Raw genomic sequence first — 12,169 nt, forward strand, 5'->3', positions numbered from 1 at the left:
AAGCAAGCGGACACCACTCACCTTCTGGCCACTGCCCACGCTTGGCTCTGAGCGCCCTCTTGTGGGCAGAACCCCTACCCACACCCTCAGTACTGCCCGTTGGGCCGTCCAGACCCTGCTTCCCAAGCTGCAGGTGGTGGCCAGGCTAAAGGAACCTGGGGGCAGGAAGCCAGCAGGCAGGTGAAGATACCATGGTCTTGAGGGGCTGCTTGAAGAAGTGGGAGGGCAGCTGTCTACTCCCGAGTCAGTCCCCAGGGTGAAAAGAGAGAACAGATTGGGGGAGGAGAGAGCCTCAGTGGCCTGAAGGAGGGCCTTGGAAGATTTCCACAGCCCCCATGCCTCCCCAAGCCAGAGCTCAGGACCTGCCTCAGAAGAAAGGCTCCCAGGCCGTGGGCAGGTCCCGGCTGTGGGGTGGGGCCTGGAACGGAAGGAGGTGCCGGCGCTTGTGCGGGCTCCAACTCACAAAGTCATCCACAGCTCCATCTGACCTTGAGAGTAATCCCCGGCCTGGCCGTCATCAGCACCCACACGCCTGGCCCCCTTTCCACCTCTCCCTCACACGTTAATTGCTCCAACGTTGATTTGATCTCCCATTCTGCAAGGAGGAAATTGCCCTCTTAGCCATTTTCAACCCGGGATTTTTTTTTTTTTTAATTAGGCCCCGTTGTCCTCACAGGGCCCCAAGAGGGGGAAGCCATTTTGGTCTTTGCCTGAAGAGACTGTGGGAAGTCAAGAGAGAGAGACGGGCAAAGCCTGGCAAAGACACTCTCCTCCCTCCCCGTAGACACCCTGGGCTCAAGAGGCACACCTCCTCACCCCTCTCTGCCCCAAGCCCATTTTCCCCACCCTGAGTGAGGTCATAAAGTCCCAGGATCTTGGAGCAGAGGCCACCCGGGAACTATTGTGGGCTGAGGGAGCCTTTAGCCCAGAGGAAAGGGTTTGGGGGGGTCTCACTGCCTGCGGGTGCCAGAGCAGAACCTTCGCCCTGGTTCCACCCGGCCTCCTGTGGTCCCACCTCCTCCCAAACTGTAGTTCACACGGGTCCCTCTTTCCCTTAACCCACAGGGCAGAGCCCCTTATAACCTAGGGAGCTTGTCCTGGGCCTTGCCCCCACAGAGCAGGCAGCCCACCTATGGAGAGGAGAGAACTGGGGGTGGGGACAGGAGAAACATGCCCATCGTCCTCGGCCCACAGTGCCCAGGAGCAGTAGACTTGGTTTCCAAGCAACGGGGTCTCCCAGTTACCCGGCTCGGCCAACTCAGGCCTCAGCTTCAGGTGAGACCGGCGGGGCGGCAGCGCCACCTTGTGGCCGCGGGGAGGGACACAGCCCCCAGCAGCACCCAAGACCCCTAAGTGAGGCTCCATCTCTAGCTTCCGAGGGGGCCCTGCTAGGGAGATGGGGGGTTCCAGGCGATGGACTCAGTCCCTTCTGTCCGTATCTCCCATCGCGGATCCCCTTCGGGGGCATTGGAACTGTGAGCCCATTGGGTTGATTCCTCCCCGGCGTCTGCTGGCCCCCAGACCCCTCCCCCCCCCCCCCAAAGAGACAGGACAAGCCAGTACAAAGCACAGTGTTTACTAAAGGCACAAAGTGGGGAGCCTCGAGGGGAGCTGCTCTTCCAGCAGTGACCCCACATTCTAGCTTGAACCCAGCGCCCCCTCTTCTGGCCACCCCCGCCCTCACACCACCGGGAGGAGAGCTGTTAGCACCAAAGGGGGGTGGGGGGCCCCACCTGTGGGTGGGGGAGTGCCAGAAAGGCAGGCCTGGGCACCCCTGGACCAGTCCGTGCCTCCGAGAAGGAACTTCTGGACCCCTGGCTCCAACGAGTCCTCCTTCACTGGTGGGGGGACCAGGCGCGAAGGTAAGATGTCTTCTTACCCCCAGCACACCCTGTCCCCCTCTGCGGCACCCCCTCACCTTGCCCTCGCGATTTCATCTCTGGGAGGGGCCGGGCTGCAGGCCTATTCCTGCCCGGCCCGTTGAAGAGGGCTGCCCCCGGGCGGGGGGCTTCCAATCCACGGGCTGCCAAGCGGGCTCTATGTCCACACGGGGTGGGGGTGCCAACAGGAGGAGTGAGGCCGGGCAGGGGCTCCTTCACACACAAGTGCCGCCTGAAGGGTGGGGGGGCGGTGGTCCTGGCCCTCCCAGCCCCCAGGCCCGCCCCTGTCGCCCAGGTCACAGCACGTCGCCCTCCTCCATGCTGAAGCTGCTCCTGCGGCTGCTGGCCTTGGAGGCCTCAGGGGACATGGTGGAGAAGAGGGGGTCGGAGGCCAGCGGGAGCAGGGAGTCGTCTAGGAGCATGAGGTCCAGATCTTTCTTGGACAGATCGGGGAACGGGGAGGCATGCTCTGGCCCCAGAGGTTCGGGGTAGCCCGGGGGCCCTTCGTTGCCCCCGCCCCCAAAGCTCAGGTTGTGGCTGAAGTCCAGGTGGTGGAATGGGGACGGTGGCTGGGGCGGCTGGGCTGGAGGGGGCAGCGGGGCCTGGGGGGGCAGGGCCGGCAGTGGCTCGGGGTCGGGGACCTCGGCCCCCAATAGCAGGGCCTCCCCCGGGCCCTCCTCACTGGGCAGCTCCTGCTTCACCACCTGCTGGGCCAGCTCGGCCATGTTCATGCCGGAGGGCGAGGTGGTGGGCAGGCCGTGCACCCGAGCCTGCATCTCCAGCTCCTGCGGGCAGGACAGACAGAGGCTGGAGGCGCCCACCCCTGGGAACCTGCTGCCACCCACCCCAGCCCCCGCTGCTGCCCTTGACCCTCCCTTTGTGACACCCAAGACCACAAAATATCTCAGCTGGGAGCAAATATAGGGCAGCTCTAGAGTCTTCACCAGCGTGTTTTCCAGCTACAAGTCGCAACTCATTAGTGGGTTGGGAAACCACTACAGTTGAGTCTTGACCAGCTCTCTTTCTATTTTTTTTTTTTTAATTGAAATAGACTTGCCTAGACTAGACTAGACTAGAAATTATCAGACTGCATTGCATCTATTAAGGATGAGGGTTCTTTCATGAAACTTTGATTTTTTTTTCACTTTGAGCTGACTATGTGTGCTGGATTGCAGTGTGAATTGTATTATCTGCCATAAGAAATAGAAAATCTTTGAAGCTGCAGTCCAATCGCCCTTTATATAGGTGACCAGTGTCAGGCCCAAAGAAGACAAAAGGCCTTCAGCAACAGAGCCAGGACTAGGTGGCTCTAGGTGGTAGCATAGACTTTCCCAAGCCTTTGTTCTTTCTCTTGCTCACTGTGGGAACTCCCTGCCAAGTAATTCCAGCTCTCTGCCTCCCACAGAGGTAGGTTTACCCTTTCCTGCCCCCATTGTGGGGGCAAGCACATGCATCAATGCAAGCACATGCATTGATCAAGGAAATGTGAGCAGAAGGGACCCTAAGAGTGACATGGGACAGCTCTAGATGTGCCTGTCCACCAGCCTGAATCCTAAAATGAGAGTCTCGCAGAGCAGACCCTCCAGCTGACATCTGCTGCTTAAAGTTGCTGGGGATTGTTTGTTACCCAACAGTAACATCCTGACTGATACGTCCTCCCTCCCCATGGGGATCATCCCTCCATCTCCAACTGCAGAAGTGTAAGCACTGCCCCTGGGGTCAGGACTCAGGCCAGAGGTCAGGAGTCAGAGCTACCCAAGAGGACCAGGTGCAAGGCCCAGACCTGGATACGGAGCCAGAGCTGCTTGTTGGTCATCTCCAGGCGCCGAGAATGGTTCTCCAGCTCCCGGGACTTCTGCAAGTCCTTCTGCATCCTCCGGATGTAGTCGACAGAGGCCTTGAGGATGGTGCCCTTGTTCCAGCGCACGTCCCTGCAGGCCAGGCAGAATCAGAGGCTCATGCTCAGAGGAGGGGGCAAGGATTTGCCAGGAGCTTTGTGAGTGGACGTAAAACCCTGCTATGGTTTCAGAGTTGATGTTGCCTGTCCCAACTTTGCCCCAAACCCCAGACCTGACCAACCCCTATTTAGGGAGGAGGCCAATCTCCATCTGCAAATGGGCCCTCCCAAGTGACTGTGGGGCCACCACCCACCTCGTTAATCCCAAGTGAAAGGGTTAGTGTGCGACCCCGTGGACTGGAGCCCGCCAGGCATCTCTGTCCATGGGATTTCCCAGGCAAGAACACTGTTCCCTTCTCCAGGTGATCTTCCCGACCCAGGGAGGGAACCCATTCTCCTGCATTGCAATCCCAGGAACCAGGCAATTCAGAGCAGCCTCATTCCCCAGGCCTCCCATTTCTGCCACCAAAACCCACACCTGTTCTCAGCCCTCATGACTTCTGCCCCCAGACCACCTCTGCACCAGTCTGGTGGCCTCAGCAAACTTTCCTAGCATGACTCCTCCTCCAGGAAGCCCCCCTGACCCCACCCTCACTTCTGGGACCTGGACTCCTCCTTCCTGTCTTGAGCCTTTCTTAGTTGGGAGATGGAAGGTTCTTCTTTTCCCAAACATGATAAGATCTTTAAGAAGCAAAAGGGGATTTTCTTCCCATCCCTCCCCCCTGGCAACCAGCAGATAATACCTGTGAGCTGCTGCCCTCCCCTCCCTTTCCTCTAGGAAATCCACTCACAAGTCATTGGCCTTGGGGATCAGCATGCCCAGCTCCTTGATGCGGTCATTGATGTTGAACCTCCGTCGCCTCTCAACTAGAAGTAACAAATTTCAGGGGAAACAATTAGGGAGATGAGGACCCCACCTGGGGAGAAGGGTCCAGCCCAAGGAGGGATGCCTTAGTCCTTCTGGGAAGGAACGGGTGACCACTACATGGGCGAAGAGCCAACTCATTGCAAAGACCCTGGGAAAGACTGAGGGCAGGAGGAGAAGGGGACGACAGAGGACAAGATGGTTGGATGGCATCTCTGACTCAATGGACATGAGTTTGAGCAAGCTCTGGGTGATGGTGAAGGACAGGGAAGCCTGGCGTGCTGCAGGCCATGGGGTCTCAAAGAGTCGGACATGACTGAGCAACTGAATCACCATCCCCACAGCCAAATAGGGTGGCTGTGGGGGTGGGGGGTTGGGGGCAGGCCAGACATGATTAAGGGGGGACAAAGCTGCCTGGAGAGGCCTCTCTCCACTGCTCAGAATGCTCCACGCCCTAAAGAAAACAGTCTGATAAACTCATTCCCTCTGAAGTTCTGGGAATTTCATGAATATCTCTTCCCTGGAGCGCCTCTCTCCCCTACCTCCTAGCAAGGACTGGTGGGAAGAGGCTGAATCCAGTCACGCCAATGCCAGGATTTTAAGGCCTCATGTAAGGAATCCTTCCTAGAAGCTGCAGATCAGAGGGTAGCTTTGGAGCCAGCCCAGGTGAGAGGAGGAAGAGGGGCAGGGGAGACTCACTGAGGTTGTGATTGTCTTTCTTCTGCCGCTCCTTGGCCAGGGCTCGGCTCTCAGCATCTGGAGAACAGGAGAGGAGAGCTGGGAGGTGAGGCGCTGGGGAGACCCAGCTGGGATGGGGGGCATGCCGCCGGGAGGCAGCGGGGCGGTACCTGTGAGTTCACGCTTCTGCGTCAGGTCAGCTGGGCAGGAGCTGCTGGTGACGCCCACCAGGGAGGCGGTGACCTGGGGGTCCCCACTGTACACATTCAGGTGACTGCTGGACAGGGGCAGCTGCAGGAAGAGGCGAGGAAGAAGACTCGGTGAGTGGCCCCCGTTCTGTGGGGGGGTGTCCCCAGGGCCCATCGCCCCAGCAATAGCGATTTCCCAGGACAGCGGCCGCGCTGGGGTCAGAGCCCGGGCAGAGTCCAGAGCTGAAGAAGAGGCGGCCCCTGCCCTCAGCGAGCAGCCAGCCAGTGCTGTTGGAATCAGCGGGAGGGGAGATAGGGCCTGTGGAAGCCCGGGGGAGGGGCACCTAATCTGGAGTTTCTGGAAGGTTTCCAGAGGGCGTGGTGAGGAAGGGCACTGCACGCTGAGGGTGGCTGAGCAGAGAAGCCGGCCAGGAGGAGCTGCCGGAGCGCAGAGCGTGAGGTGGGCAATGCTGGGGGACCTGGGAGGGCAGCTTCCACTTGCAGAGACCCTGCCGCTTGGCAACAGGCAGCCATTGAGGGGTTAAACGGGGGCCCCACAGGAACAGATCTGAGCTCTGGAAAGATCTCCCACCACATGTGCACAAAAAGCAAAATCACAGGCCCAGAACCCTGCAGGGTACAGGGGGAACCACTGACAGAGCCAGACGCTGCGCCCTGCCCTCTCTGCTCCCAGCCCTCCACGGCCCTGCTGGCAGCAGCAGGCTTCCCATCCCGCTGAGCCACTGGGCACTGGTCCCAGGGTGGCGGTCGTGGAGGACTGACTCCCTGACTTCCCACAGTGTCGAGGGCCGGGGCCCCAAGGGCGGGAGTGAGCAGCTAAGGTTCATGGAACTCCAAAAAAAGGGGAGAGATGCCCCAGTTTCACCTGCTCAGTGTAAATACCTGCCCCCCATTGCACAGAACTCGCCCCCAGTGTCTGGCCCTATCTAATTTGCCCACCAACCTGTGGGTAGAAGGCACCATCCCCAGGGGTTCAGAACAGTTAAGGGACTTCCCAGGTCACAGCCAAAGACAGGCGTCTAGATTCTAAGCCTGGCCCCTTCCCACCCACCCCGGGACCTGTGGGGGAAGCCTGGACCATGAATGCGGCTAAGAGGCTGCTGGAGGCAGGGGACCAAGCAGGCCAGATAGCACTTCCCCCTCAGAGGGAGGGGCGCAGGCCTGTGCTCAGCTGGCCCCAGGCTTAGTAGAGGTGTGTGTGTGTGTGTGTGTGTGAGTGGCTCAGTCGTGTCCAACTCTTTGGGAACCCATGGATTGTGGCCCACCAGGCTCCTCTGTCCATGGGATTCTCCAGGCAAGAATACTGGAGTGGGTAGCCATTCCCTTCTCCAGGGCGTTTTCACAACCCAGGGATGGAACCCAGGTCTTCTGCATCGCAGGCATATTCTTTACCTTCTGAGCCGCCAGCGAAGCCCTTGGTAGAGGAGGGAAAGTCACTCAGTCGTGTCTGATTCTTTGCAACCCCATGGGCTATACAGTCCATGGAATTCTCCAGGCCAGAATACTGGAGTGGGTAGCTAGCTTTTCCCTTCTCCAGGGGATCTTCCCAGCCCAGGAATCGAACGCAGGTCTCCTGCGTTGCAGGTGGATTCTTTACCAGGTAGAGGAGAGGAGCCCCATATCCCAAAGGAACTTATCTGCTCCAGGCCTTCCTGGAGCCACACTGCTCCCCTCAGCACCAGTGCCTGCCCCCCTGTCCCCATCCTAACTAAGGCAGCCTTCCCCAGACACCCCTCCCCGCTGAAGCCCCACCACTCACACAGGCTAAGGGACATGTCTCTGGATGCTAAATTCTGCCGGGTCTGGCCCTCGTCACATGGTTGGGTGGAGGTGACTCTCATCTCTGCAGCGAGACACCATCTCCGCCCAGGTGAGGACCCTGTCTCTAGTTCTCTCCTGGGTCACGGCTCTTGGGGGGCCTCTGCCCCTCCCCCTAACACACCCGCCCCGCCCTGGCCAGCAGTACCGTGTTGGGCATCTGAGTTTCAGGATTGATGAAGCCCAGGACATCGTCCAGACACATAATGTTGTCAATGACATCAAACTGAAACAGGAAGAAAAAAAAAATCTCTTTGTGGGAGAAGGCACATGGAGAAAGGCAGAGGGGAAGGGGTACTGGACAGCCACTGACCTGAGGGACCCTGGAGCCCACACCCCACCCGCTCATCTGGGGATAAGGGAACAGGCCCAGAGAGACGATGAGCTGTCCGGGTTCCCCAGGCCCCAAGGCCCAGGTTAGGGCTCTTCCTAGGGAGCCAAGTTGCCCAGGGAGATTGCTTTATACCTTCTGTCAGGACATGGCTTTGCAGGTGTGCTGGGCATTCCGGTATGAGTCTCTTGTTTCTTCCTAGCAGAGCTTTCCGAACTAGGGATGATGTTTCTCCTGGGAGACTGGGGCTCCCTGAGGGCAGGGCTGTGTCTCCCCTCAGACCGGGGCTCCCTGAGGGCAGTGCCTTGCCTCTGCCGTTAGACTGGGAGCCTCAGGAGCACAGCACGGGGCCCCAGCTCCGAGGGTGGCAGGCACGGGCCAGCTCCTCACTCACCTCCCGCTCGGGGTTGGAGCCGATGTGCAGCATGGCCATGGGGCTGTTGGGAGCACTGTTGCCGGCTGAGGACGACAACACGTGTGCGGACCGCACGCCTGGGGAGGCGGCTGGCAGGGGCTTTGGGGAGCCCTGGGCGGGGCTGATGTGGGCGGCAAACTTGTTCCCGTAGGTCTCAGACAAGTACTCCCGCACCTTCTGGTCCCGGGACTGCTGCAGGTGGTAGGAGGTGGGGTTCTCCAGGTAGGACTGCACCTGGGAGAGGCGGGAGGAGGCAAGAGGCTGGAGCTCCGAGGGACCGGGGCAGGGGGGTGGAGGGGACCGGCCCGAGCCCCGGGCCTCACCTTCAGCACCTCCCCGGGCACGGGCGGCGGAGACTGGAAGTGGACGGGGGTGTTGATGGCCGTGGTGGGCGGCCCCCCCAGCTGCTGCTGCTGCTGCTGCTGCTGCATGTAGTGCATGACGGCCTGCTGCTGCATGCGCTCCCGCTGCTCCTCCTGCTGCGCCTGCTCCCGCATGAGCTGCATGCGCAGCCCGATCCGCGACGCCATGGCGGCCGCCGGCTCCCTGCGGACAGGCGCGCGCAGGGCAGTGAGGCGGGGGCCCTGCAGCTTGCACGCGGTCCCGGGACTTCCCTGGCAGGCCGGGGCTGAGGACTCCGAGCTTCCGCTGCAGGGGGCCTGGGCTCAGTCCCTGGTCTGGGAACTAAGATCCCGCAAACCGCACATGTGGCCAAACACAAACACAAAACAACAACAAAAACAAGCCAAACAGACTGCAGGGACTCTTGGGGAAGAGACCAGGACAAAGGTGACCGCATTTCACAGGAGCAGGAAGGGGGCGAGAGAGATTTGCTCAAGGTCACTGAGCAAGTGGATGGCAAAGCCGAGACTTAAATCCAAGTCTGCTGGTTTCTTGGGCCAGAGATTCGTCCATGCTGCCCTCATTTGTTCTAGTAGGTCAGCCCCCCAAACTTGGAGTCAGTCTTGACCCCTTTCTCTCTCTCATGCCACCTGGTAAGCCTGCCAGATATGACCTCAGATACATCCTCCTCTGCTCCTGCCTCGCTGCCCCCAGGGCGGACCCAGGCTCTGCCATGCCTTACCTCGCTTCCCTACGGCGCCTCCTAACCTCCTGCTGGCCCCACGACATTCTACTTGCAACTCGATAATTAGAGGGATCCTGTAACAACCTGAGTTAGAGACTGTCTCTCTTTCGGCTCAGAACTCTCCTTGGTTCCCATTTCTCTCCGTGTAAAAGCCAAAGTCCTTCCCATAAAAAGCCCTCTCTGATCTGTCCCCACTTGATGGTCTCTGGTGACCCCATCAACCTCCTACGCTCCTCCCTGTCCCACCTGTTCCAGCCACACCTAATGCTGCAAACACACCAGGCATGCTTCCTTGCCTCAGGGCCTTTGCACCTGCGCTTCCCGCTGCCTGGGGTGCCCATTCCCCGGATGCCACCATGGCCCCTCCTTCACCCCCACCGCTCAAGCGTGTCACCTCCTACCCTACTTAACACTGCAAAACCAGCACCCCCACCCCCGACCCTATGCCCCTTCCCTGTTGTATGTTTCTCCATGGCACTTATCACCATCTTAAATATTATGCATTTTTGCTTAGTTATTTCAATTCATCCTCTATCTCTCTCTCAGCAGGAATGCAAACTCCCCCCAGGGCAGGCATTTTGTCTGTCTTGTTCAGTGCTGTGCCTCAGGCCTCTACAAATGTATACAGGGAATGTTTACTATTTATGAACCAGCACTGGCCATCCAGCACTGAGCCAGCTGTAGGCCCTGAGATCATGGCATCTACAGTCCAGCAAGTGAGAAAGGCAAGTCCCTGGGTCCCTGTAACCCTGCACAGAGAAGGGCGCTTCGGGGCACCTCGTCCTCCCTGGGCGCAGCGAGGGCACTTGGTAAACTGAGTAGGTAAGTGGTGGATCAGCACACGGCTGGCGGGTCAGCCGCAGTGTAGACCAGAGGCCAGAGCCGCACCCCAAGGTCCTCGGAATGAGACCCAGGCCTCAGGGGGTGACAAAGGAAAGCAGTACAGGCTGACATGTTCTGCCGAGTGCCAGACATCAGACTACGTTGGCATTAGAGGAAGGTCCTGGTAAATACAGGCTTCCCAGGTGGCGCTAGTGGTAAAGAACCCACCTGCCAATGCAGGAGACATGGGTTCGATCCCTGTGTTGGGAAGATCCCCCGGAGAAGGAAATGGCACCCCACTCCGGTATTCTTGCCTGGAAAATTCCGTAGGCAGAGGAGCCTGGCAGGCTGCAACCCATGGGGCCGCAAGGAGTCAGAGACAACGGAGCGACTGAGCACACACTGGGAAATATTCAGTGAAAATCACCAGATCAGGGAACTAATAATAATCTGCATCCTATCTGAGCATTCACTGTATGCTGGGCAGGGTTCCAGACCCTTTCACCTCAAACAGCCCCCTCTGGTAGCTCTGGTTATTATTCTGCTCCTACAGATGAGGAGAGACAGTGGCACAGGGAGGCTAAGTATGCTGCAGCGGGAACGGAGCCGGGACCCAATGCCAGTCTGGCCCCCCAGCCCGTTGTGGCTGGGGGTGGGGGTTCTGCAGACCATCATGTCTCCGTGTAGAGCTGGGAAGCTGTTTGTCCCAGGTTGCACGTCTGGTTGATCCAGGGCCAGGAATGGAGCCCCAGCCACCCGACCCCAGGCCAGGGCTCCGTCTCACCACCCCGCAGCCTGCCCCGTAAAGTGGAGAGGCTCCGTCCACCCTGAGGGCTGAGTAGTCAGCGGCCATTACCTCATCTCCCTTCCTTGATTTTCTGCCCCCTTAGGCTAGGAATTCCTGAAGAGGCTGCCTCAGCCCCAGGGGTCTCTGGCCAGCTCCCAACAGGACAGTCGCCAGGGAGAAAGGGGCAGACGCCCCTCTTCTCCGCCCTCCTCCGTCCCGTGGCAGGGACACAGCCGTCCTGTGGTCCCACAGAGGGGTGGCCTGTCTTTGGGCCTCCTCCCCAACTACAGCCTTGCAGACTTCATGGGCTCCGACCCCGGCCTACTCCCCTCACAGCTGCACCCCCTGCCTGCTCACACAAGCAGTGAGCAGGAACAATCTGACTTCAGTTGGCCCCAGCGGGCGGTGAGGCGATGCAGACACTGGGCCTGGCAGTGCCAGCCGGCCCCGGGGGGACTTGGGGAGAACGAGCCCCTTGTTTCTCTGACAAAGGGCTGGGTGAGAACCTGGGCTCGGGCCCCGGCTAAGCCTCTCACTGGCTGTGCCAGCCTCAGTTTGCTCATTTGTAAAATGGACGCAGGAAACCCTGCCGACTCACGTGGGGTCTAAGAAAGCCTCAGGGAGAGGATGCTGAATTGCAAACCACAAGGTGTCTGCATATCAGAGGGTGTCCAACGCCATAGCCTGTTCCCTGTCCTCGGACAGAGGGTGGCTCCCCCACCTCCACCCCCACTGCCAAAGCTGTCACCCCCCCACAGAGCTGCTGCCACTCGCTGAGTCCCAGCCCCATCCTCTGCTCACTCCACCTCCCCACCTGGGTTGCTCTGGGTGTGGTGTGGCTCGGTGGGATGGGTGTTGAGCTTAGGGTGGGACTTGAGGGGTGAGGGAATCCAAGGGCAGATGGGGTGGTCCCGGAGAGGGCACAGATGGTAGTGGCTCTCATTGCCTCCAGGCTCCCCTCCCCAGCAAGCCCCAAAGCACACGTGCTCACTCAGCGCCTAAGGGCCACTCACAGCCTCCCTGGTGCCCAGTCTGATCAGGAGGGGCTGAGAGGAGGGACACGGGAAGTCCAAAATGCCCCAGACCCTCCCCAACATCTGACCACAGACCTACCAGGCCTGGCAAGGCTCCACTGTGCATAACCCAGTAACACGAAGAGCCTGCCGCTGAGCTGTGTCCGGGTTCTAGTTTAGTTGTGACCAAAATGGGCTTCTCCATCCAACGGAGGCAGCCAAAGTGCCTGCTCTGCCTGTACTGGCTGGGTGATGTCGGGAAAGCCACTCAACCTTGGTTTCTTCCTTGGGGAAAATGGAGCCAGTGATGGCAGCTGCCTCATGGGCTTATTGTGAGGATTCTAGGAGACACGGCGAGTGTACAGAG

At 59.5% G+C, this 12,169-nt stretch overlaps 1 protein-coding gene across 3 annotated transcripts in view; it reads right to left on the reverse strand.

The window, feature by feature from the left end:
* Window positions 1-1,560: 1,560 nt before the first annotated feature.
* TFEB (transcription factor EB) overlaps window positions 1,561-12,169 on the reverse strand; it is a 47,871-nt gene continuing 37,262 nt past the window's right edge. For all 3 annotated transcript variants that reach the window (XM_061146683.1, XM_061146684.1, XM_061146682.1), the window contains exons 2-9: window positions 8,417-8,639; window positions 8,073-8,327; window positions 7,496-7,573; window positions 5,491-5,611; window positions 5,342-5,398; window positions 4,569-4,644; window positions 3,664-3,811; window positions 1,561-2,665 (exon numbers count right to left, since the gene is read on the reverse strand). In XM_061146683.1, coding sequence (XP_061002666.1) covers window positions 2,177-2,665; window positions 3,664-3,811; window positions 4,569-4,644; window positions 5,342-5,398; window positions 5,491-5,611; window positions 7,496-7,573; window positions 8,073-8,327; window positions 8,417-8,623 — 1,431 coding nt within the window. In that variant the 5' untranslated portion in view covers window positions 8,624-8,639 and the 3' untranslated portion in view covers window positions 1,561-2,176. The remainder of the gene's footprint in view (window positions 2,666-3,663; window positions 3,812-4,568; window positions 4,645-5,341; window positions 5,399-5,490; window positions 5,612-7,495; window positions 7,574-8,072; window positions 8,328-8,416; window positions 8,640-12,169) is intronic.

Source organism: Dama dama, chromosome 7 (assembly GCF_033118175.1).
Source record: "Dama dama isolate Ldn47 chromosome 7, ASM3311817v1, whole genome shotgun sequence".
Classification (NCBI taxonomy): domain Eukaryota; kingdom Metazoa; phylum Chordata; class Mammalia; order Artiodactyla; family Cervidae; genus Dama; species Dama dama.